The sequence below is a fragment of the Oncorhynchus mykiss genome, chromosome 3, assembly GCF_013265735.2.
Source record: "Oncorhynchus mykiss isolate Arlee chromosome 3, USDA_OmykA_1.1, whole genome shotgun sequence".
Lineage (NCBI taxonomy): Eukaryota > Metazoa > Chordata > Actinopteri > Salmoniformes > Salmonidae > Oncorhynchus > Oncorhynchus mykiss.
Window position 1 is genome coordinate 31,178,692 of NC_048567.1, and position 26,198 is coordinate 31,204,889.

Genomic DNA, 26,198 nt, shown 5'->3' on the forward strand with positions numbered 1-26,198 from the left:
CCATGACTGACCCACCGCCAAACCGGTCATGCTGGAGGATGTTGCAGGCAGCAGAACGTTCTCCACGGCGTCTCCAGGCTGTCACGTCTGTCACATGTGCTCAGTGTGAGCCTGCTTTCTTCTGTGAAGAGCACAGGGCGCCAGTGGCGAATTTGCCATTCTTGGTGTTCTCTGGCAAATGCCAAACGTCCTGCACAGTGTTGGGCTGTAAGCACAACCACCACCTATGGACGTCGGGCCCTCATACCACCCTCATGGAGTCTGTTTCTGACCGTTTGAGCAGACACATGCACATTTTTGGCCTGCTGGGGGTCATTTTGCAGGGCTCTGGCAATGCTCCTCCTGCTCCTCCTTGCACAAAGGCGGAGGTAGCGGTCCTGCTGCTGGGTTGTTGCCCTGCTACGGCCTCCTCCACGTCTCCTGATGTACTGGCCTGTCTCCTGGTAGCGCCTCCATGCTATGGACACTACGCTGACAGACACAGCAAACCTTCTTGCCACAGCTCGCATTGATGTGCCATCCTGGATGAGCTGCACTACCTGAGCCACTTGTGTGGGTTGTAGACTCCATCTCATGCTACCACTAGAGTGAAAGCACCACCAGCATTCAAAAGTGACCAAAACATCAGCCAGGAAGCATAGGAACTGAGAAGTGGTCTGTGGTCACCACCTGCAGAACCACTCCTTTATTGGGGGTGTCTTGCTAATTGCCTATAATTTCCACCTGTTGTCTATTCCATTTGCACAACAGCATGTGAAATTTGTCAATCAGTGTTGCTTCCTAAGTGGACAGTTTGATTTCACAGAAGTGTGATTGACTTGGTGTTACATTGTGTTGTTTAAGTGTTCCCTTTATTTTTTTGAGCAGTGTATATTATTTTTGACAATATATCGTAGCTTATCGTTTTGACAATATCGCAATAATATTTTTGCACTAGTTGGCTGTAACTGCACCAAAACGCCATCATTTTTTCCCTCATCTTTTATTTCCATGACTGATCAGAACTTTCTCATGGCACTCTCTTGTTCCTCTGCAGCAGACATATGTCAGCAATATGTTTGGAACATCCAATTGCAATCAAATGTAATTATCGAATCGCAATACATATAGAACTGTGAGAATCGCGATACATACAGTTGAAGTCGGAAGTTCACATACACCGTAGCCAAATGCATTTAAACTCAGTTTTTCACAATTCCTGACATTTAATCCTAGTAAAAAATCCCGGTTAGGATCACCACTTTATTTTAAGAATGTGAGATGTCAGAATAATAGTAGAAAGAATGATTAATTTCAGCTTTTATTTCTTTCATCACATTCCCAGTGGGTCAGAAGTTTACATACACTCAATTAGTATTTGGTAGCATTGCCTTTAAATAGTTTAACTTGGGTCAAACGTTTCGGGTAGCCTTCCACACGCTTCCCACAATAATTTGGGTGAATTTTGTCCCATTCCTCCTGACTGAGCTGGTGTAACTGAGTCAGGTTTGTAGGCCTCCTTGCTCCTTGCCTCACCCTTTTTCCTCCAAACATAACGATGGTCATTATGGCCAAACAGTTCTATTTCTTTTTTTCTTTTGATTTTCCCATGACGTCAAGCAAAGAGGTACTGAGTTTGAAGGTAGGCCTTGAAATACATCCACAGGTACACCTCCAATTGACTCAAATGATGTCAATTAGCCTATCAGAAGCTTTTAAAGCCATGACATCATTTTCTGCAATTTTCCAAGCTGTTTAAAGGCACAGTCAACTTAGTGCATGTAAACTTCTGACCCACTGGAATTGTGATACAGTGAATTATAAGTTAAATATTCTGTCTGTAAATTGGAAACATTACTTGTGTCATGCACATAGTAGATGTCCTAACCGACTTGCCAAAACTGTAGTTTGTTGAGAAGAAATGTATGGAGTGGTTGAAAAACGAGTTTTAATTACGCCAACTGGACTTCAACTGTATCATATTGGCACCTAGCTATCGTGATAATATTGTACCGTGAGGTCCCTGGCAATTCCCATCCCTAGTTCACTCCACCCCCCACTCCTCCCCCACTGCACAACCACTGAGGATCAAAGGAAGGAGACTGTGTCTTGTCTTTTGGTCTTCCTCATACTGCGGCCATATTGCCATCTAGAATGTTCCTGGCGTGCCACTCAACGACTGATAACAAGAGAGGAAAAAAAGAAGGGAGAGAAGAGAGAAAGACAAGGTTTTGACTAAGTGAGCCCTGCGTCTTTGCAGCGTGACTACGTTAATGGCTGCTTTGCTTCTCTCCCCCTCGCTCCCTTTTTTATTCAGTCTCTCTCTTTGCCTCTGTCTCCTCTCTCTCTCTCTCTCTCTCTCTCTCTCTCTCCCGCCCTCTCACTCTCGCTGTGTCTCGGCGGTGGCGGCAGGAACAGCCCTTTTCATTTGTCTTCATAAAGCCTAGTTTATTTTCCCAGCCAGATGTGAGCTGACAGACATCACTCAGTGGCCCGCCTCCACCAGGTCCCCCCTGTCCCCCACCCTAGTCCCCCGCCAGGAGGTCAGGAAAACAGTCACGTCTTCCCTCGGCTCCCCCCTCCCCTCCCCACCTCTCACACTCCCCTGGAACCCCCCCCCCCCCCATCAGAATTACTGAAGATGGATGTGTCTTTAAAGCAGAGATTGATTGTGGATATCAGAGTTATGGCGCCATTTATCACGGCCGATATTATTTAGACGAGAGGGATTGAGCGTGGAGGTGTAACTCAGAGCCCTCCTGGGTGGTAGGGGGGACAATGTACGAGGAAGTTTAATAGATTGAAGACAAGCATGTGTCTCAGTTACTCTGCGCCTTTGTGAGAGAGTGTGTGTGTATGTTCAAGGATGTAGATGTGTGTGTTTATGAGGCTGTTGTTCAGCCTGTGTTTACATGCATGCGCTTGTTTGTGTCCTAGCTGTGTGTGTATGTTCAAGTGTGTATATGGGTGTGTTTATGAGGCTGTTGTTCAGCCTGTGTGTACATGCATGCACTTGTCTGTGTCCTTCTAGCTGTGTGTGTGTGTTTTCCGGCTGTTGTTGTCTCCTCCTTTAGATGTGTCTCCATTGATCCCCGGCGATGTGATCCTCCTTCGGAGTCTTTTCTCACCGGACGTTTGATTTATGGCTTCATTAGGATCCGTGTGCTGTCTCCCCTTTTCCCTTTGTCTGTTTCCTCTCTCCCAGGTCACTCCTCTATGGAAGAGCCAAACCAAAACCACTCTCTGTGGGGGAGACCGGGAGAAAGGGACTCGTCACCTAAATCAAGCACCTCCACTCTTTTTACGGAGTTAACTTTACCCCACGTGCCCTGAAAGTACCTACCCTGCCAGAATTGCACCCCCCCCCCCCCCCCCCCCCCCCCCCCCCCCCCCCCCTCTAAGCCCCTCTCGGGTAAAAGCCTTCATTGTGTGTGTCGTCTTCTATGGTTCTTGTCTTCTCTCTGGATGAAGAGGAGGGATGCACTCAAACCGACATTCAAATGCATGCGGTCATGTGGCCAACAGTGCAGGACAAACACCACAGGGTGTAAACCTTGGCACTGAAAAGGAAGTGGGTGTGTGTGTGTGTGTGTGTGTGTTAACCTCCACTTTTTGAGTACAAAACAATGGGAACACCTGCTCTTTCCATGAAATAGTGAACCTGGCGAACCAGGTGAAAGTTATGATTCCTTATTGATGTCTCTTGTTAAGTCCACTTCAATCAGTGTAGATGAAGGGGAGGAGCCAGTTAACCCCTCTAAGGTATGTGAGACGGTAGCGTCCCACCTCTTCAACAGCCATTGAAACTGCAGGGCGCCAAATTCAAAACAACAGAAATCCCATAATTACAATTCCTCAAACATACATGTTTTTTACACCATTTTAAAGATACACTTGTTGTAAATCCAGCCACAGTGTCCGATTTCAAAAAGCAAATCAAACGATTGTTAGGTGAGTGCCTATTCACAGAATAACACAGCCATTTTTCCAGCCAAAAAGAGGATTCACAAAAAGCGGAAATATAGATAAAATTAATCACTAACCTTTGATCTTCATCAGATGACACTCATAGGACTTCATGTTACACAATACATGTATGTTTTGTTCGGTAAAGTTCATATTTATATCCAAAAATCTGAGTTTACATTGTTACGTTCAGTAGTTCCAAAACATCCAGTGATTTTGCAGAGAGCCACATCAATTTACAGAAATAAACATTGCTAAAAGATACAACTGTTATGCATGGAATTTTAGATCCACTTCTCCTTAATGCAACCGCTGTGTCAGATTTCAAAAAAGCTTTACGGAAAAAGCAAACCATGCAATAATCTTAGTTGACGCTCAGAGCCCAATCAAGACACAAATATATCCGCCATATTATGCAGTCAACGAAAGTCATAAATAGCATTATAAATCTTCACTTACCTCTGCTGATCTTCATCAGAATGCACTCCCAGGACTCCCACTTCCTCAGTAAATGTTCGTTTTGTTCGATAATGTCCATCATTTATGTCCAAATAGTTACTTTTGTTAGCGCGTTTGTTAAACAAATCCAAAGTCACGAAGCGCGTTCACTAAAAGCAGACGAAATGTCAAAAAGTTCCGTAACAGTCAGTAGAAACATGTCAAACGATGTATTGAATCAATCTTTAGGATGTTTTGAACATAAATCTTCAATAATATTCCAACCGGAGAATTCCATTGTTTTCAGAAGTGCAATGGAACAGAGCTCCCTCTCATGTGAACGCGCATGGTCAGAGCATGGTCAGCTCATGGCAGACCTTACTCATTCCCTTCTCCTTCGGCCCCACCTAACAGTAGAAGCATCAGACAAAGTTCTAAAGACTGTTGACATCTAGTGGAAGCCTTAGGGAGTGCAACATTACCAATATCCCACTGTATCTTCAATAGGAGCGACCAAACTCAGATTTCCCACTTCCTGATTTGATTTTTTTCTCAGGTTTTTGCCTGCCATATGAGTTCTGTTATACTCACAGACATCATTCAAACAGTTTTAGAAATCTACTAATAATATGCATATTCTAGCTTTTATGGCTTTGTAGCAGGCCGTTTACTCTGGGCATGCTTTTCATCCGGACGTGAAAATACTGCTCCCTACCCCAAAGAAGTTAAAGATGTATTTTTAAACCCTTGAGACATGGACTGTATGTGTGCCATTCAGAGGGTGAATGGGCAAGACAAACTATGTAAGTGCCTTTGAACAGGGTATGGTAGGAGGTGCAAGGCGCACCGGTTTGTGTGTATCAAAAACTGCGACACTGCTGGGGTTTTTTCACACTCAATAGTTTCCCGTGTGTATCAAGAATGGTCCACCACCCAAATGACATTCAGCCAACTTAACACAACTGTGGGAAGCATTGGAGTCAACATGGGCCAGCATCTCCGTGGAATGCTTTCGACACCTTGTAGAGTCCACGCCCCAACGAATTGAGTCTGTTTTGAGGGCAAAAGGTGGTGCAGCTCAATATTAGGAAGGTGTTCCTAATGGTTTGTCCACTCAGTGTATAGCTCACATTTAAAACATTCCTTTTTCACTCCTCTCCTATAGCCAGCCGCCTGCCATAACTTACCTGCTTTCCTTCACGAAGAGAATTGAAGTGTATTCTTTCTCTTGTTTCAAATCCTCGCCATTATCAGAAGTCATGCAGAAATGTAAAAACAGGCGAGGCAATCACACTTTGTGCGGCTGCTTTTGTCGTCGGCGCGTGATGGAAACGGGTCCAAATATGAGATTAAAAGCTGCCGGTGACTGGCGCTGTTAGCCAGATATGCCATAAACGTGACTATCTCCTATTGCGGATTAGCTCAAATTATACAGGGAGACAGCCTTGGTTCCTGCCTCGCCTGTTCTTAGGTGGGCATTTGAGGCACTCTTAAGTTGACAGTGTCTGTCTCTGCTTAGTTCACTGAGACCGGTCGTGTGACAGCAGATGCCCGGCACACTGCTTGCAAAGTGTGTGTGTGGCGTGTGTGTGTGTGTGTGTGTGTGTGTGTGCGCGAGGGAAAGAGCGAGTTATCAAATGACAGAAAGCATGTGTGTTTCAAAGTGATTGTTTGTTTCTAGATAACTGCCAAGGAGTGACCAGTTTGAACCTCTGTATCTTTCTGCTGGTGATATTGTTAACTTGTGTAAGTCTTATATGATGGGCAATAAGGAAATAAATACAGACCGATGTTGTTTATCAAGTTTTCCTGTGAGTCAGTTCAGGCGAAATGGCACCCTATTCCCTATAAAGCAGTGCACTATGTAGGGCATTTGGGACACAGGCTTGGACGAGGTTAGAACTGGAAGAGATAGAGCCGGTGCTGAGAGCCGGGTCCTGTTCAGCAGAGCACTCAACAGACATTGTTTTGCAACAGAAAGTGAAAATGAGCCTTCCTTATTGGAAAGGTCAAGGTGGTCCCTCCCTGTTTCAGGTCAGTCGGCTTCAAGCTGATGCTTTGTGAACAAGTGCTGAATTTGAATGTTTACAATGCAGCCACAGTGGGACTCAAACGGTAGGATTCCTCTATTGCCTGTGTCCTCCCCTTTCTTTAAAAATACGAACACCATCACCAAGTCGAGTGATTAAACTGAGGTCCACCACATTTACCTAATGATTATAATCTCTGGTTTAAAGAGATTCTCCAGTACTTTTTAGCCAGTAGTTCTGAAAGTAGCACTCACGAGTGTGCAGATATGTGCAACACGTCATTGCTCTCTCACTTTGCTGTGTGTGCATCTTGCTAGCTGTCGCTGAAAAGGACCGAGGGGCTGAAGCTCATTGGCTGGAACTCGAATTGCTAGGGGGCCGGTCCACATGGGGGGGGGGGGGGGGGGGGGAATGTAAGGGAAGTGGCCCTGTGCGGCTTCCAGTGAATAGTCACTTCAAACTAGGGATTTTGTGGCTAATTGAGGTAAGACAGTAATTCTGCTCATAGATTATGCATGTACTGCATGGACTACGCATTGAGAGATCCAGGCCTAAGCAGGAGGTTTGAAAAATATTTACTACTCGCCAAAATTCTGGAGCATGTCTTTAAGTGTTTGTACTTTCAAGTTAATACACCCCAGTCAGTGAGGGATTTTCTTATCCGATATCCACTCCTCCGGAATGTTGGAGCCCCAACATGCAAATACAGCCTGTTTTGAACTCCCTACTTCGCAGAGCCGGAGTGATTTGCGACGGTGACATGTCCTTTAATGTTATGCAGTAAAAGTTGGAGGGGATTTATCAGCGAGACCCCTGTTTCCCTCGCGCTGAACGCTCTCCTGGGGTCACATGGTGGCAGGTAGTTACAGCCTCGCCGCAGTTATTTACCGTCACCACACTTTTGATTTATGGCTTGCATCCCCCCCTCCCCTCCCTCTCTCTCTCTCTGTCTCTCTGTCTCTCTCTCTCTGTCTCTCTCTCTCTGTCTCTCTGTCTCTCTGTCTCTGTCTCTCTCTGTCTCTCTCTCTCTGTCTCTCTCTCTGTCTCTCTGTCTCTCTGTCTCTCTCTCTTTCTGTCTCTCTGTCTCACTCTCTCTCCCCTACTCATCACACTCCTCTTCATTTTTCTTTCCCTTTGGTCTTTACTCTCTACTCTCCCCCTCCTACTGTAATAATTGGAGTTTGCGATGTACACGTGACATGAAGTTGAGCGAGTTACTCAGTAATAACCTCTTTTGCTCAGTGTGACACAGTTACACTGTAGTTTTGTGGCTGGGACTCTGGGCTCTTAATATGTTATCCCCCCCCAACACACAAACACACACTGCACATGTGTTTCCCCATGAACGACAGTAGGCCTACATGTCCAACCCTTTCACTATACTGACGGATTACATCTCTCAAACATAGACCGAATGAGAGGGGCGAGAGAACGAGAGAACGAGAGAGCCATGGGGGAGAGAGAAAGAGAGCGAGAAAGGAAGTAGACGGGCGGTGTAGATGTATTGAAGGACAAGGCAGCTTCACGCCGGCCAGAAAGACTGTGCTGAACACCTGCTCCTGCCTCCATCGCCCCTTCAACTTCCCCCATTACCTGTCAATCTATCACACGCAGAACCAGATCAAACATCTGGAACGGGGAGGGAGGAGAGGAGAGGAAGGGAGGTGTGTAGGCAGTGAGAGAGAGAGAGGGAGGGAGGGGAGTGGAGAGGGAGGGAGGAGTGAAGTAGAGGCAGAGAGAAGGGACAGTTTGTAAGACTAGTAAAAAAAAGGCTGAACCTTTGCTAGTGAGTAAACTGTGCTTTGGACAGTTCTACGTGAAATCTTTAGGTTATTTAAACTTGTTTTGGACTTTTTGTCACCATTCCTCCTCAATCCAAGTGTGTCTTTGTTTTATACTGGTATGCTGTACAGTGCAGTGCACCCCCTCCCCTCTGGCTTTTGGACCGGTCTGCTCTCCCCTGCCTTCTCAATGTTTTGGGCTGCTCTGTCTGGCCTTTGATTGGCGCCTCTGTGTAAAGAGGTGAATCTCTGACGGACAAGCGCCTCTGCAGGGAGGCGGGGAATGGGGTGTCGGATTACAGCGACAAGGCTGCTGCATCTGTGTTTTTGTGTGTTCCTGTGTTTTTGTGTGTTCCTGTGTTTTTGTGTGTTCCTGTGTTTTTGTGTGTTCCTGTGTTTTTGTGTGTTCCTGTGTTTTTGTGTGTTCCTGTGTTTTTGTGTGTTCCTGTGTTTTTGTGTGCGTGTTTGAGTCAAGGGTGGAGGAGGGGAGGGGAGGGGGTCTGAGCTCATCAAGGTGCATTAGTGCATGCATGACCAGTTCCACCCCTCCTTTTATTTTTGATCTCGCTCTCTCACTCTCTCTCACCCTCTATTTTGCTCTCTCTCTCTTTTGTATTTTTCTTTCTCTCTTTCTCTCTCTCCCCTGCTCTCCCCCTTAGTGTCTGAGCTCTTGTGATTTACGGTAATTATCCATCGTTGGGGTCATCTATCAGGCTCGCGGTTGCTAGGCGATGGAGACAGCTGCGGCTGGCCGGGCCGTTTTCTAGGCTGCACTGTTGTCTTGTCGAGGTGGTGGGGGGGGGTGCTCAGGTGAAGTTGGGCTTGCTGGATTGTCGGGCCTGACACAGAGATTTAAAGTCACAGGTGCCTTTATAGCGAGAGAGAGGGAAGGAAGGAGAGAGGAAGGGGTATGGATGTTGAAATGGGGCAGGTGGAAATCAAAGGAAGTGTTTGGGGGGGAGGGAGGGACGGGAGGGCGGCAGCTTAAAAGGCACAGGTGTGTGTGTGTGTGTGTTTCTGGTTGTGGGGTACGTTTTTAAAAAGGGATTTATATGAGCAGATGGACGTTTGGTGCCTTGCGAGAGAGCGGATGTTTTAGGGGCCGTGAAAATTAGGGTGGAAGGAGAGAGAGGATTTTTTAACTGTCGGCAGGTGCGACTCGGAGCCTTATGGCCATCTGGGCCTGTGAGTTGTGTTAGCCCTCAACCTCTATATTATCTTGATGACTCTCACTATGCTAATAGGAAGGTACGTAGACTGGGTTAACTGTGGCTGGACCGGTGAACTTTTCACGAAGTGGCAACTACATTATGACAGTGGTGTTGTTAGTCTGACACATAGATGCGGTCCCTTTACCAAAACAACACACACACACACACACACACACACACACACACACACACACACACACACACACACACACACCTGCCCTCTCCACCCCTCCCTTTACCCAGAACTAATTACAAGCGGTTAGTGTTTGTCATCACGTTGTTTGGGTGGGAGATTAAGAACACCTCTCTGTTAATTTGTAATCAGCTGTTTGTTAATTAGCTAACCTGTTGTAAGTGGCCTTAAGGGCCGTTGTGTAATTAGCTAAGCTGCTGGAAGCGACGAGTGTGTGTTGACATTGACCTGAAGCGTCCACTCGACCGTCCCAGCCACTGTCGTGTCTGTCGTCTGCTGTCACGGTCACCCTGGACAAGGAGGTGGCCTTCAATCAATTATTATACCCTCAGCCCATTGTGTTTGTTCAGGGAACACACACACATAATGCATAAACTGCTGTGTTATACACACACACACACACACACACCGGGCATGTACGGACACACACGCACACACACCCACTACCTCACTAGCCTACTACTTTCCAAGCATTCCTGGAGAAGAAGTACCAAAAAACTACAAAACACACACACACACACACACACACACACACACACACACACACACACACACACACACACACACGCATTATTTTGAACATTACATCTTCATATAAAACAACATACCACCTAAATGAACAGCATCTGTGTTGGAGCGGGTTTTTAACTCCTCACTTCAAAGGCACTTGTTTACTCTCCTGCCTCCCGACATTGTCTCTGGTAATTAAACGGAAGTGTTGAAATTGATGGTTTAATTATACAGGGCTTGTTATGCAGAGGAGACGACGGGGGTGAGCTGATATGCCCAATAAATACATTGCATATTGTTTTATTGAACCTCGGACTGTTTGTGTGCATGTGTTTGAATGTGTGTCTGTGTGTGTTTGCATGTGTGTGTGTGTTCACATGCACACCTATACGTGCGTGAACACGTATTTTGCCCCTCCCCTAACAAGCTAGTAACATGCTCAGTGCGTGTGTGGGTTAGAATGAAAATAAAAAAGTGAGATGAATTGCGATCGATCCCTGCTGGTCGACTCTATTGATCACACAGCACGTTCAACCCAGCTGTACTCCACCCAGTGCATTCATTCAACACCCTCTGAAAACAGCCACTCGTTTTTACATCCCCCTCTTTACAATTATACAGGAGAACCAACAATCATGTTGCTAAATATATATGTGGGTGTGTGGGATAGTGTACAAGAATACATGGTGCAGAAATTATGTGTGTGTGTAGATACAAGAGGTATGGTGTGTGTGTGTGTGTGTGTGTGTAGATACAAGAGGTATGGTGTGTGTGTGTGTGTGTAGATACAAGAGGTATGGTGTGTGTGTGTGTGTGTGTGTGTAGATACAAGAGGTATTGTGTGTGTGTGTGTGTGTGTGTGTGTAGATACAAGAGGTATGGTGTGTGTGTAGATACAAGAGGTATGGTGTGTGTGTGTGTGTGTGTGTGTGTGTGTGTGTGTGTGTAGATACAAGAGGTATGGTGTGTGTGTGTGTAGATACAAGAGGTATTGTGTGTGTGTGTGTAGATACAAGAGGTATTGTGTGTGTGTGTGTGTGTGTAGATACAAGAGATATTGTGTGTGTGTGTGTAAATACAAGAGGTATGGTGCGTGCGGTGCTTCTGTTTTATTTTTAGAGCCAGGTCTATTAATGCGCACACACACACACACACACACACACACCATACCTCTTGTATCTACACACACACACCATACCTCTTGTATGTAGACACACACACCATACCTCTTGTATCTACACACACACCATACCTCTTGTATCTACACACACATGCTGTACATGTACATCTCACACCTCCCCTCCCTCTCATTCAATATGTCTAAACCTACACACAGAACAGTGCTACCTGTCTGCCAGGCAGTAGTTTTCCTCTCTATGCCCTCTAGATGTGTCATGTAAGAGCTGTTACCACACAACACTGCAGTGTTCAGTGTGTGTGTGTGTGTGTGTGTGTGTGTGTGTGTGTGTGTGTGTGTGTGTGTGTGTGTGTGTGTGTGTGTGTGTGTGTTTCCCATCATAATCTCACATTTGAATCTCACAAATAATAATGGTGTTTTGTGCCGTCACTAAGCTGTGGTACTACTGTATGAACACAGAAGGGAATAAGGGAATAGAGCAATCTGGAAGGAATTCTGTTGACATGACTTCATCGTCTCACTCTTCACCCCTTGGCTAACACTTAAGCTGACAAAAATATTCAAGGTTATGAGGCCACATTACAGCAACTGTAACTATGCCTCGCGAGTTGTGTATACATCAGCTTTCAACCCTCAACCTTGTGGGGACACACAATTGATACCCATTCAAAATCCTATTTTCAATAACCCCTAACCTTAACCTTAAACCTAACCTTTAACCCCTCAGCCTAATTCGAACAACTGCTCTCCGCACCTCTCTGATTCAGAGGGGTTGGATTAAATGCAGAAGACACATTTCGGTTGAATGCTTTCATTTGTACAACTGACTAGGTATCACCTTTCCCTAACTCCAACACTTAATTCTAACCCAACCCTAAATCCCTTAGAAATAGCCTTTTTCCTTGTGGGGACTGGCAAAATGTCCCCAGTTGGTGAAATGTTGGTTTGTTTACTGTTCTTCTGGTCCCCACAAGTATTGTTAAACATGTCTACACACACACGCGCGCTGCGGCTCCGTCTACAGGAATAGTGTGTGCGGCCACCGCTCCACTCTGCTCCGGCTGGCAGTTTTCTCAAATGAGTGGAGATGAATCGGTGAGGTGGAATGGCGCAGCAGTTATTTAAGGCTCTGTAGGTGCTTGGCCATATGCTCTATTCTTCTACTCGGGAGGGGCTGACGTCCGGTGGTTGGACCAGTGTGGAGGACAAGAGAGAGAGAAAAGCAGGGGAGGAAGGAAATGAGGAGGTGGAGGTGGAGAGAGGTGTGGGTGGCAGTGGAGGGGAATTATTTCTGGAGAACCTATATCACGCACATCTCCCGACTCGATATTAGGACTTAGGAAGACGATGCAAGGGAAACAAATAACGAATTGCAGAAATGGATAATTATCTTATATCTTTTGATTTCTCTGTATTTAAGGAATACTTTTTACCTCTTAAGTTGTTAGGTAAGATGGTCCCTCCAGTGGTGCTAAACTCCAGACACTTACAGTAGATATCCATTCGTTCTTTCTAGAGGTCGACCGATTATGATTTTTTAACGCCGATACCGATTATTGGAGGACCAAAAGAAAGCCGATACCGATTAATCAGCCGTTTTTATTTATTCGAAAAAATTTGTAATAATGACAATTACAACAATACTGAATGAACACGTATTTTAACTTAATATAATACATCAATAAAATCAATTTAGCCTCAAATAAATAATGAAACATGTTCAATTTGGTTTAAATAATGCAAAAACAAAGTGTTGGAGAAGAAAGTAAAAGTGCAATATTTGCCATGTAAGAAAGCTAACGTTTAAGTTCCTTGCTCAGAACATGAGAACATATGAAAGCTGGTGGTTCCTTTTAACATGAGTCTTCAATATTCTCAGGTAAGAAGTTTTAGGTTGTAGTTATTATAAGAATTGTAGGACTATTTCCCTCTATACCATTTGTATTTCATTAACCTTTGACTATTGGATGTTCTTAGAGGCACTTTAGTATTGCCAGTGTAACAGTATAGCTTCTGTCCCTCTCCTCGTTCTTCCCTGGGCTCGAACCAGGAACACAATGACAACAGCCACCCTCGAAGCAGCGTTAACCATGTAGAGCAAGGGGAACAACAACTCCAAGTCTCAGAGCGAGTGACGTTTGAAACGCTATTATCGCGCACCCCGCTAACTAGCTAGCCATTTCACATCGGTTACACCAGCCTCATCTCGGAAGATGATAGACTTGAAGTCATAAACAGCGCAATGCTTGACGCACAACTAAGAGCTGCTGGCAAAACGCACGAAAGTGCTGTTTGAATGAATGCTTACGAGCCTGCTTCTGCCTACCACTGCTCAGTCAGATTATATGCAACGCAGGACACGCTAGATAAACTAGTAATATCATCAACCATGTGTAGTTAACTAGTGATTATGATAAGATGATAAGATTTTAATGAGAGTTTAATGCTAGCTAGCAACTTACCTTGGCTTACTGCATTCGCGTAACAGTCAGTCAGTCTCCTTGTGGAGTGCAACGAGAGGCAGGTGGTTATAGCGTTGGACTAGTTGACTATAAGGTTGCAAATTTGGATCCCCCGAGCTGTCAAGGTGAAAATCTGTCGTTTTGCCCCTGAACGAGGCAGTTAACCCACCGTTCCTAGGCCGTCATTGAAAATAAGAATGTGTTCTTAACTGACTTGCCTAGTTAAATAAAGATTTAGTAAAGGTGTAAAAAAAACAATTGGCCTAATCGGTGTCCAAAAATACAGATTTCCGATTGTTATGAAAACTTGAAATCAGCCCTAATTAATTGGCCATTCCGATTAATCGGTCGACCTCTAGTTCTTTCTTACACATCTACATGTAGCCTACTCTATACGGTCCTGTATGCAACCAACTGTATCATGGACAGTGGGGAGTGGAAGGTGCCAGGCCCAGAGTGGATGGTGCCAGGCCCAAATGCTGGCCCGCTGTTGAGCCTACAATCTTAGAAAAAAAAGGTACTATCCTAGAACCTAAAACGGTTATTTGGCCGTCCCCATAGGAGAACCCTTTGAAGAAGGGTTCCAGGAAGAATCCTTTTGGTTCCATGTAGAACCCTAGAACCCTAGAACCCTATCACTGTCAAACGCTCCCAAAAAACTTCAGCGAGTAGGCCTTTCTAATTGACCTGGCCCGGGTATCCTGGGAGGATATTGACCTCATTCCGTCAGTAGAAGATGACTGGTCGTTCTTTAAAAGCGATTTCCTCACAATCTTAAATAAACATGCCCCATTCAAAAAATGTAGAACCAGGAACAGATATAGCCCGTGGTTCACTCCAGATCTGACTGCCCTTGACCAGCACAAAAACATCCTGTGGCGAACGGCATTAGCATCGAATAGCCCCCACGATTTGCAACTTTTTAGGGAAGTTAGGAACCAATATACACAGGCAGTTAGGAAAGCTAAGGCTAGCTTTTTCAAAAATAAATGTTCATTCTGCAGCACAAACTCCAAACAGTTCTGGGACACTGTAAAGTCCATGGAGAATAAGAGCACCTCCTCCCCGCTGCCCACTGCACTGAGGATAGGAAACGCTGTCACCACCGATAAATCCACAATAATTGAGAATTTCAAAAAGCATTTTTCTACGGCTGTCCATGCTTTCCACCTGGCCACCCCTACCCTGGTCAACTTCTCCGCTATGCAATCTGGTTTCCGAGCTGGTCATGGGTGCACCTCAGCCACACTCAAGGTCCTAAACTATATCATAACCACCTGTGCAGCTGTATTCGTCAACCTGGCCAAGGCTTTCGACTCTGTCAATCACCACATTCTTATCGGCAGACTCAACAGCCTTGGTTTCTCTAATGACTGCCTCGCCTGGTTCACCAACTACTTCTCAGATAGAGTTCAGTGTGTCAAATCGGAGGGCCTGTTGTCCGGACCTCTGTCAGTCTCTATGGGGGTGCCACAGGGTTCAATTCTCGGGGTGACTCTTTTCTCTGTATACATCAACGATGTCGCTCTTGCTGCTGGTGATTCTCTGATCCACCTCTATGCAGACGACACCATTCTGTATACTTCTGGCCCTCCTTTGGACATCAGATGAGCTTCAATGCCATTATTTCGCCACTATGGCCTATTTATTGCCTTACCTCCCTTACCTCATTTGCACACGCTGTACATAGACTTTGTGTTATTGACTGTATGTTTGTTTATTCCATCTCTGTGTTGTTGTTTGTGTCACACTGCTTTGCTTTTTCTTGGTGAAGTCGCAGTTGTAAATGAGAACTTGTTCTCAACTAGCCTACCTGGTTAAATAAAGGTGAAATAAAAATATTGAGTTCCATATAGAACCCTTTCCCCAGAAAATTCTACATGGAGCCCAAAATAGTTCTACCTTGAACCAAAAATGGGGACAGCCAAAGAACCCAATTGGAACCCTTTTTTCTAAGTGTGTACCGTCAGGGGAGGGAGAGGAGGGCCTCGGTGGGCAGACCGACATGCAGGCAGCCCACTGCTCTCTCACGTTAGCCGCTCCAGAGGAATCCACAACCCAGCATGCTCTCTGTCTGCTCTCCCTCTCTCTGACACGGCGGGCCCGGCAGCAGACATTACCATAATTGGGTTTTCTACATGACGGGACAGAATAAGTAATAATGTCATTTTATTTACAACCGCCTCCCCTCTTGTCCTGGTCCGAGGAGCTATCACCCCCCACCCGTCTTCCTCATCCCCTTCACATACACTCATCCTACCCACCTCCCCCTCCTCCTCTATCTCATCCCTCTCTCTCTCTGGCTGGCGCAAGTCGTTCTCGTCGGGCTGCCACGGCGCGTAGGTCAAGCGATGGCTTTTTGATCAGCTCCTGTCCAAAGCCATCAGGGCTGAGAGGACTGTAATGGAGGAGCAGGGTGACAAACAGAATGTAGGGGAAGGAATAAGACTGCCAGTTTCCCATTAGAGCGTGGGATAAATGGCCCCTGGCCCCCACCTCCCTCCCAGCTCCCCATACCCCCACTAGCCCACTCCAACACCAGCCTAAATCACATGAGTGAAGGGGGCCGGGATTGGACATTAGTGGCGCAAATGACTGCGGTGATTGCACCCCTCTTCCCAAAATCACATCAGATAAATAGAGAGATGTGTGTAAGGAAATAGGAGGGGTGTTGGGGACGGGAAATGGGGTCGGATGGCGGAGTAACTGACTGGTCTCATCCTCCCGTTCTCTCCCTCCCTCTCTCGTTTCATCGCCTTTTTGCTTTTCTTATCTGTTTTGTTTGGGTTTGACTGCGGCCAAATGGCGAGGCACCGCCAGCCTGACGGAGAGATTTATTGATTTAACAACTAGCAGAATTAGGAAAGACAACAAAAACACAAAATGGAAGGGCCAGACCGAGATGCCAAAGTTTGAGAAGAAGTGATATGACGCCGAGCTACTCTCTGCTAAAACGCTGATGTGCATGTGATTACATTTCATTTGTTATCATTCCCCAAGTCAAATGAAACAGACTAGTGTGTGTGTGTGTGTGTGTGTGTGTGTCACCTCCAGCCCTAACATTGTGTTGAGACAGTACAGAGTGAAAAGGAACACAGTCATCCTCATTAATCATAACACCGTCTAAACCCGTGTCTCTCTGTCTCTGTCTCTCTGTCTGTCGGTCTCCTCTCCTACAAGACTACACACATCTGGAAACCCCCTGACGTGAGACGAAGCTAGGGTTTACTTTGTTTGGTAACAGTCAAGGCTTCCTTGTTACATGTCCACAGACGTGCAGTCGGCCTGTTACTGATTGTGTGGTTTGATGCACATAATATAGATGGACTGTCCACTAACCACTTTCTTCAGAACAATGTAGATCTTCCGTGGGGTTGATTATGTTTATTATGTGTACGTGTGTGTGTGGTGCCCGAGAAATGGCGTGCTGTTTAGTGTGTGCGTTGCGGTGACATGGCGTGATCCGGGCCGTTTGTGACAGCACAGGCCTCGGACACATCCTGGCCGCGCCACCACCTGTCCCCTTGACGTCGAGGCGTCCCGGAGCAGAAGTGACAGGCGCCTTTACGCCCGTGCAGATGGCCCCGCTCACAGCCATCACCCGCTCGGCAAGCTAAACCACCGGGGACGGCACGCCAAACCCCTCCCCTCGCTCCCGTCTCCCCTCATAAGTGCGTCTAGGTCTAGGACACATTGAGGAGGCGGGATTCGGTCACCAGTCGGATTTTGAGTCGTTGTGTTTGATCGGGTTTCATGAATGGCTGAACTGATAAAGCTGTCCTATTTCTGTTTATAAAAAAATATATAAAAAATAATGTGTAGGGGGGGAGGGGGCATTGTCATCTGCTTGCAATTTAATCACAAAATATATAATATATAGATTTTATGTTTCACAATTCTCTACCTAGGCTTAATTTTTTGATGGGTTTCATCATAAGATCCCATATTCATGGTATCTGAAGCCTTCCACTTTCCAACCTGTGATTTTACAGATGTTTTAGGTCGTTCTTTTGTCTGCAGGCTCTCTCTTTGTTGTTTCCATGACAACATGAGGGGATAAGCATTGATTGACAGCTATCGTCAAAGGGTTTCCTTCACGTCCTGTCGTTCACCATTCCCTGCCCCTCCCCTCCCAGTCTGTATTTTGTCATTCACTCAGACATTTTTCTCCCGTTCCATTCACCCTTTCATTCCGTAGATTTGTGGGGCTGCCAAAATGCTGTTTTTGGCACTGATGATGTGGACATAGTAATTCACATGAGTTCACTGGAACTGATCAGAGGCTAGTGACGACTGAATAGCCATTTTACTGTATGATTTCATAGTCCTCTTTATTTTCAAGCACAGGTTGGCCGTTGGTGAGGGGAAGGCTGGCATAATAACGGGGACATGTTTTACAGTTAGAGCTTGTACAGTATACAGCTAATGCTAATCTGCTGTGTTAGGGATTTTCAGAGTTTTAGGAACTGTCTCAGCTTCTGCCTGTCAGTGGGATTGAAACACAGCCAGGTTCTCCTGTGCTGCGCTCGTTTCCCTCCAAATCCTGTCAGGAATCAAGAGAATGAGGAGAATACAGTATGTGGCTCATTTGGAGAGAAGGGCCTATCAGTCATAGACAGAAAATACAAACCTATAGACAACGTTAGGGCCTTTATGTTCGAAAGCTACCGCGTTAAAACCTACACGTATGAGAACATGCGAATGGCACACACCAATGCAGGCACACACACACACACAAACATGCGCACGTGCACATGCACACACACACACTTCCATATGCAGCTGCTCGCCTTTTTTCCCTCCCATCTCCTCTCAGGCAGCAGTAAATGGTGCCAGTGTACATATATCAGGTATTATGTCCACTTAGATTATGATATGACAGGTTAGCGTGCTGTTTGAAGCTGACAGCACATCTGTTTCATCAGGAGAGACTGATGCTGGCATCTGGGACACACATCTCACCACGGAGGAAGGAGATAAAGGGAGAACTGAGGGGGCCGTCTTTCCTGTCTCCCTCCCTTGCTCCGTCTCTCGCTCTCCCTCTCCACCTCTTTTTACTCTGCCCCCCCCCTCCCTGACGTTCTACTTGCTCGCAGACACCCTCACAATATTTTCCCTTATTCTCTCCCTCTCTCTCTCTCTCTCTCTCTCTCTCACCTGTTACGTTATGTTGTAGTTTCATCCCCTGTGTTTTTTGATGATAAATTGTTTACACGCTGTATGTGTCAGGGAAGAAAATACAGAACGCCATGTATAGTATGACCCATACCCATGTCTACCTCTCAAACATAACAGAGACAGTCAAGGAGTGTCACTCCCCTATTTGACATTGTAGAGACGACTTGACAGTACTGTCTGGTATTTAATATCATTGTATTTGTTAACTCAGTGAGAGTGGCCTGAAGGAGATGCAGCAACATCCCAGAATGAGTGTTTTGTTTCCCTCCCTCCTGATTGGTTGCGTAAGCTCACCATGTGAATGACTAAATAAAGTGAAGTTCACTGTGTGTGTGTGTGTGTGTGTGTGTGTGTGTGTGTGTGTGTGTGTATGTGTGTGTGTGTGTATGATTGGGTGTAGAGATGAGGCATGAGGGAGAAGGAAAGGAGGAGAGTCAAGTAGCTGGCTGACAAGGCTACACACTTAGCGATATCCTAGGGAACAGGAGGCATGGGCAATGAAATAGGGAGTAAAGAAAGAAAATGTCAACACTTTAGTGTCTTTTTTCTCTATGAAACTAGATTTCTTCACCACTGACACTCAGACATACGCATGCGCACACACACACACACACACACACACAGATAAAAGCCCATATTTCCTGCAACAGATTATTCATCACTAAGTTTTGTCAGTGTTCGTGTTAGTGCATTGTAAATCTTTTATTTCACTTTGTTGACCTCCTTTTTTCATTTTCTCTATCGCTCTCTCTTCCAGCTTACTCGCCAGAGGACGAGTTTAAGGCAGGAGCAGTCGAAGAGGAACACCTGCAGGATGACGGGCTGTCACTGAACGGGGAGGACACTGCGTACCTTTGCAACGAGGGAGAGGATGGAGGCCAGCCGCCCAGCTACCGGGCCTCTCCACTCAGCAACGGCACCAACCCAGACGCTGGTTACGGCTCCCCCCTCAGCGATGCCAGCGACCGGCTCACGGACTTCAAGAGCACCTCCTCCAGGGATGGCCATGAGAGGGAGGAAGCCCCCCTCCCCTCTGTACTGAACAATGGCCTCTCCCTGAGGGACAGCCTGGCTCAGATGAAAGCTGTCTATGCAAACCTGATCTCAGATGCTTCCTGGTCCAGCATTGCCATGGACATCATGAAAGCCACACCGGCTACTGCTGGCGCCATCCCCACCGCCACCAGCCCCACCACTACCACCACACACAACAACAACCACAGTGAGAACAGCAATGCTAGCAGCCACCACCACAATGGGAGAAGAAGTACCGCCACCACCTACCACCACAGAAGCAGTGGCAGCTCTAACGGCACCGCGGCTAACTCCATCAGTAGCAACAGTGGCACCAGCAGTGGTGGTGGCGGTGCTAGTAACGGTGGGGCTGTGGCCTATGACTGGCACCAGGCAGCCTTGGCTAAGACCCTCCAGCATACCCCTTACCAACTGCTGCCTGAACCCAGCCTGTTCAGCACGGTACAGCTCTACCGCCAGAACAACAAGCTCTACGGCTCAGTCTTCACCGGCGCCAGCAAGTTCCGCTGCAAAGACTGCAGCGGCGCCTACGACACGCTGGTGGGGCTCACGGTCCACATGAACGAGTCGGGCCACTACCGTGACGACAACAAGGACAAGGAGGAAGAGCGGGGCAAGCGCTGGTCCAAGCCCCGCAAGCGCTCCCTGATGGAGATGGAGGGCAAAGAGGACGCTCAGAAGGTGCTCAAGTGCATGTACTGCGGCCACTCCTTCGAGTCTCTGCAGGACCTGAGCGTCCACATGATCAAGACCAAGCATTATCAGAAAGTGCCTCTCAAAGAACCGGTGCCAGCCCTGGCCACTAAACTGATGCCCTCTGCCAAAAAAAGAGCCCTCCAGGACGCCCTGGTATCCCCATGCTCCCCAGACTCTGTACATGGTAGTGGTGGCCACATGCCCCAAGGGGACACTGGGAAAGACCCCAAGTCCACGACAAACCCCTATGTCACACCCAACAACCGCTACGGCTATCAGAACGGTGCCAGCTACACTTGGCAGTTCGAGGCTCGCAAGGCACAGATCCTGAAGTGCATGGAGTGTGGGAGCTCCCACGATACACTGCAGCAGCTGACTGCCCACATGATGGTCACGGGTCACTTCCTCAAGGTCACCAATTCTGCCTCAAAAAAGGGCAAGCAGCTAGTGTTTGACCCAGTGGTGGAGGAGAAGATCCAATCCATCCCTCTGCCACCCACCACCAACAGGCTTCCCGTCCCCAGTGTCAAATCTCAGCCTGTCTCCCCTGCACTCTCCTGCGGCTCTGACGAAAAGAGAGAACCGGAAGACGAGAGGATGGAGGCGAGCGAACCAGGGGAGAAAAAGATCAAAGAGGAGATGGAAGAGCCAGGTGAGAAGATTGAGGTGAACGCTGGGTCGTATAAGTATCTGACAGAGGAGGACCTGGAGGAGGCTCCTAAAGGAGGTTTGGACATCCTCAAGTCCCTGGAGAACACTGTGTCCAGTGCCATCAGCAAGGCCCAGACGGGCACACCTCAGTGGGGTGGTGGCTACCCCAGCATCCACGCTGCTTACCAGCTCCAGGGCCACATGAAGCATGCAGCACTGCACTCCTCGGTCCAGAGTGTGCAGATCCAGCCGGTGTTCAACAGCGGGCTCCGCGGGCTGGTGACCCAGGATTCCAGCTCAGTGATCCACTCCCCCAGGAGCCCTGCATCTCCACCCTCTCGCAGGAGCAATGTTACTGCCATGGAAGAGCTGGTGGAGAAGGTCACAAGGAAAGCTGTTGCTGCTGCTGTGAAGAAAGAGGAGAAGTTGGTCAGCTTGGACCGCCACAGTCATCCATCCTCCCTAAAGTCGCCGTCTCCTGTACTGAAAGAGCAGAGGGACCACCACTCAGCACCCAATGACTTCACCGTCGGGAAGCCCCTCGTGAGGAACAGCAGCCCTGGAAATGTAGAGTCAGAGCTGGTCTGCAAAAAGGAGCCCAAAGAGAGCCTGGTAGACAACCACCACAGCCATTCAAAGAACGGCCCAGAGACTCGCCAGTCACCCATCACCAACGGCACCAACAGCTTGGGCATAATCACCGATCACTCACCAGAGAGGCCTTTCATCAACCCCCTCAGCGCACTTCAGTCAATCATGAACAACCACCTGGGCAAGGCCTCCAAGCCCATCAGCCCCGCAGGCGACCCGCTAGCCATGCTCTACAAGATCAGCAACAGCGTGATGGAGAAACCGGCCTTCAACCAGACTCAAGCCAAGCAACCCGAGCCCATCAACTGCTACTATCAATACGAGAGCAACGACCAGCCTATGGACCTGAGGAAGTCCAAAAACGACAACAACAACCGCAACAACAACAACAGCAACAGCAACAGCAGCACTGTCAGCAACAGCAACAGCAGCATAAATGGTAACAAACCCATAATGTCAAACCTGTCTCTGTCTGACATTTCTTCTCCTCTGAGAGAGAATGCTTTGATGGACATCTCAGACATGGTGAAGAACCTTACAGGCAGGCTGACACCCAAGTCCTCCACCCCGTCATCCATCTCCGAGAAGTCGGACGCAGACTGCAGTGCGTTCGAGGATGCTCTGGATGACCTCTCCCCGGTCCAGAAGAGGAAAGGGCGGCAGTCCAACTGGAACCCCCAGCACCTCCTCATCCTCCAGGCTCAGTTCTGCTCTAGCCTGCGGGAGACCCCGGAGGGCCGCTACGCCATGACGGACCTCGGCCCCCAAGAGCGGGTTCACATCTGTAAGTTCACAGGCCTCTCCATGACCACCATCTCTCACTGGCTGGCCAACGTCAAGTACCAGCTCCGGCGAACTGGCGGGACCAAGTTCCTGAAGAACATGGACTCCTGCCAGCCTGTGTTCCTCTGCGGTGACTGTGCCTCGCAGTTCAGGACTGCGTCCGCCTACATCGGCCACCTGGAGTCTCACCTGGGCTTCAGCTTGAAGGACCTGTCCAAGCTGTCCAATGAACACCTACGGGAGCAGCAGGCTGCCTCCAAAGTGATCACAGACAAAATGACTTTTGGCAGCACCCTGGCATCCCTGACCTCACCAGACGACGACACTGGCTCAGTTTACCAGTGCAGGCTTTGCAATCGGACATTCGTCAGCAAGCACGCGGTCAAACTGCACCTCAGCAAGACCCATGGCAAGTCACCAGAAGATCACCTGGTGTTCGTCACTGCTCTTGAGAAACTGGAGAAGTAGTAGAGTGGTCTGGAGCTGAGGGAAGAGACAGATAAACAGACAGAAAGACGGCTGTGTAACTGACCAGAATTTCATTGCACTAAGATAACATTGTTCACAGTTACTGCACTGGGCCAAACTGAGCTGCCAGAATCAGTCTTATTTTTTTGTTGTGATACTGCCTGACTGGACCATGTCTTATTAGATTTTATTTGCCAAGCTTTTTTAACACTTATTTTGTAATGTATTTATATGCTATTTGTCTGATCTGTGCATGTATTTTAGTGAACCAAGGTTAAACACACGTTTTTTTGTATCTTTTCATGACAAAAAAAACGACTACTGTTTCAATGGTGACTAAAGTGGTGAAAACGAATTAAGGGGAAAAGAAAACTGTACAATACTTGATATGAAGAAGGTGAAAAATCATTGTACACACCAAAAGAATGGAAGAACCCCTTCAAAGGCTAAAGTAGCACCTTATAGACGTTTAAGATTTTATTTGTAAAGAGAACATGTTTTAAGATATTCTGCATTTGTCAAAATATGTTTTAATTTGAAAGATAAATTATTTTCTTCTCTCGGTTCTTGTCACTCTGCAACATCTTTGATAATGAATGGCCTGCTCAGAAATCTGTCAGTGTATGACAAAACTAAACAGATAATGTAAACATTCAGAGTAATTGAAATGCTGCTTTCGGTTACATATCAGTCAGTGAAAATGAATGGCCGTACAGTATGCAAGTTTGCTAAAAAAAAAAACATTTTTATGTGAAGTATCACTTACAGTAATTTTCCAATTGTATGGTTTGTTACCAACTCCTCTTTTAAAATGTTGCCGCTTTGAATTCAACCATAAAAAGAGCAGTCCTTTACATGTAAATGACTCGCAATTAAATGTCATACTCCATAAGACATATCTTTACCATTTGCAATAGCTCAACATTCTTTGTTCTTAAAGGTGTGTGCATTCTTGAACTTTTTATATCATCATTTTATATAATAAAAAAATAAAAAAAATGTTTTAAAAAATTGTGTATATAGATATATACTGTAGATCCACAAAAATGTCATTTTTTAAGAAATAAGAATTTAGCTTCTTTGGCTTGGTTTACAGAAATGATTTGAATTATACTTGCATCCAGTTTGATGCATGATATGGTGTGAAAAAGAATTAAGCGATGCACAATGACTATACATTTCAATGTTTTATCAATGATATTGTAAAAAAAAAATATTTCTAGCACCGATTAGTTTGTTTCATTTTGTTTTTTCTCAATTGTAAAATAAATCTCAAAGCAGTTCTTGTTAACAGTCATGCATTTGTGATTGTGTGTTAATTTTGCATGGAAGTACATACAGTTGAAGTCTGAAGTTTACATACACTTAGGTTGGCGTCACTTGTTTTTCAACCACTCCACAAATGTCTTGTTAACAAACTATAGTTTTGGCAAGTCGGTTAGGACATCTACTTTGTGCATGACACAAGTAATTTTTCCAACAATTGTTTACAGACAGATTATTTCACTTATAATTCACTGTATCACAATTCCAGTGGGTCAGAAGTTTACATACATTAAGTTGACTGTGCCTTTAAACAGCTTGGAAAATTCCAGAAAATGATGTCATGGCTTTAGAAGCTTCTGATAGGCTAACTGACATAATTTGAGTCAATTGGAGGTGTACCTGTGGATGTATTTCAAGGCCTACCTTCAAACTCGCTGCCTCTTTGCTTGACATCATGGAAAAATACAAAATAAATCAGCCAAGACCTCAGAAAACAAATTGTAGACTTCCAAGTCTGGTTCAAGTCGGTTGTCCGCAAGGTTCATCCTTGCGGACAATTTCCAAACGCATGACAATAGTATGCAAGTATAAACACCATGGGACCACACAGCCGTCCTACCGCCCAGGAAGGAGACGCATTCTGTCTCCTAGAAATTAATGTACTTTGGTGCGAAAAGAGCAAATCAATCCCAGAACAACAGCAAAGGACCTTGTGAAGATGCTGGAGGAAACAGGTACAAAAGTATATATATCCACAGTAAAACGAGTCCTATATCAACAAAACCGAAAGGCCGCTCAGCAAAGAAGAAGCCACTGCTTCAAAACCGCCATAAAAAGCCAGACTACGGTTTGCAACTGCACATGGGGACAAAGATCTTACTTTTTGAAGACGTCCTCTGGTCTGATGAAACAAAAATAGAATTGTTTGGCCATAATGACCATTGTTATGTTTGGAGGAAAAAGGGGGAGGCTTGCAAGCCGAAGAACACCATCCCAACTGTGAAGCACGGGGGTGGCAGCATCATGTTTTGGGGGTGCTTTGCTGCAGGAGGGACTGGTGCACTTCACAAAATAAATGGCATCCTGAGGATGGAAAATTCTGTGGATATATTGAAGCAATGTCTCAAGACGTCAGTCAGGAAGTTAAAGCTTGGTGGCAAATGGGTCTTCCAAATGGACAATGACCTCAAGCATACAGTGGGGAGAACAAGTATTTGATACACTGCCGATTTTGCAGGTTTTCCTACTTACAAAGCATGTAGAGGTCTGTAATTTTTTATCATAGGTACACTTCAACGGTGAGAGACGGAATCTAAAACAAAAATCCAGAAAATCACATTGTATGATTTTTAAGTAATTAATTAGCATTTTATTGCATGACATAAGTATTTGATCACCTACCAACCAGTAAGGATTCCGGCTCTCACAGACCTGTTCGTTTTTCTTTAAGAAGCCCTCCTGTTCTCCACTCATTACCTGTATTAACTGCACCTGTTTGAACTCGTTACCTGTATAAAAGACACCTGTCCACACACTCAATCAAACAGACTCCAACCTCTCCACAATGGCCAAGACCAGAGAGCTGTGTAAGGACATCAGGGATAAAAATGTAGACCTGCACAAGGCTGGGATGGGCTACAGGACAATAGGCAAGCAGCTTGGTGAGAAGGCAACAACTGTTGGGGCAATTATTAGAAAATGGAAGAAGTTCAAGATGACGGTCAATCAGCCTCGGTCTGGGGCTCCATGCAAGATCTCACCTCGTGGGGCATCAATGATCATGAGGAAGATGAGGGATCAGCCCAGAACTACACGGCAGGAC

General features: G+C 46.3%; 1 protein-coding gene across 2 annotated transcripts in view; it reads left to right on the forward strand.

The window, feature by feature from the left end:
- The window catches only part of LOC110518315 (teashirt homolog 1), a 40,701-nt gene extending 16,294 nt beyond the window's left edge, over nt 1–24,407 (forward strand). For both annotated transcript variants that reach the window (XM_021595953.2, XM_021595949.2), the window contains exon 3: nt 19,644–24,407. In XM_021595953.2, the coding sequence (XP_021451628.2) occupies nt 19,644–23,110 (3,467 nt within the window). In that variant the 3' untranslated portion in view covers nt 23,111–24,407. The remainder of the gene's footprint in view (nt 1–19,643) is intronic.
- Nucleotides 24,408–26,198: the final 1,791 nt, after the last annotated feature.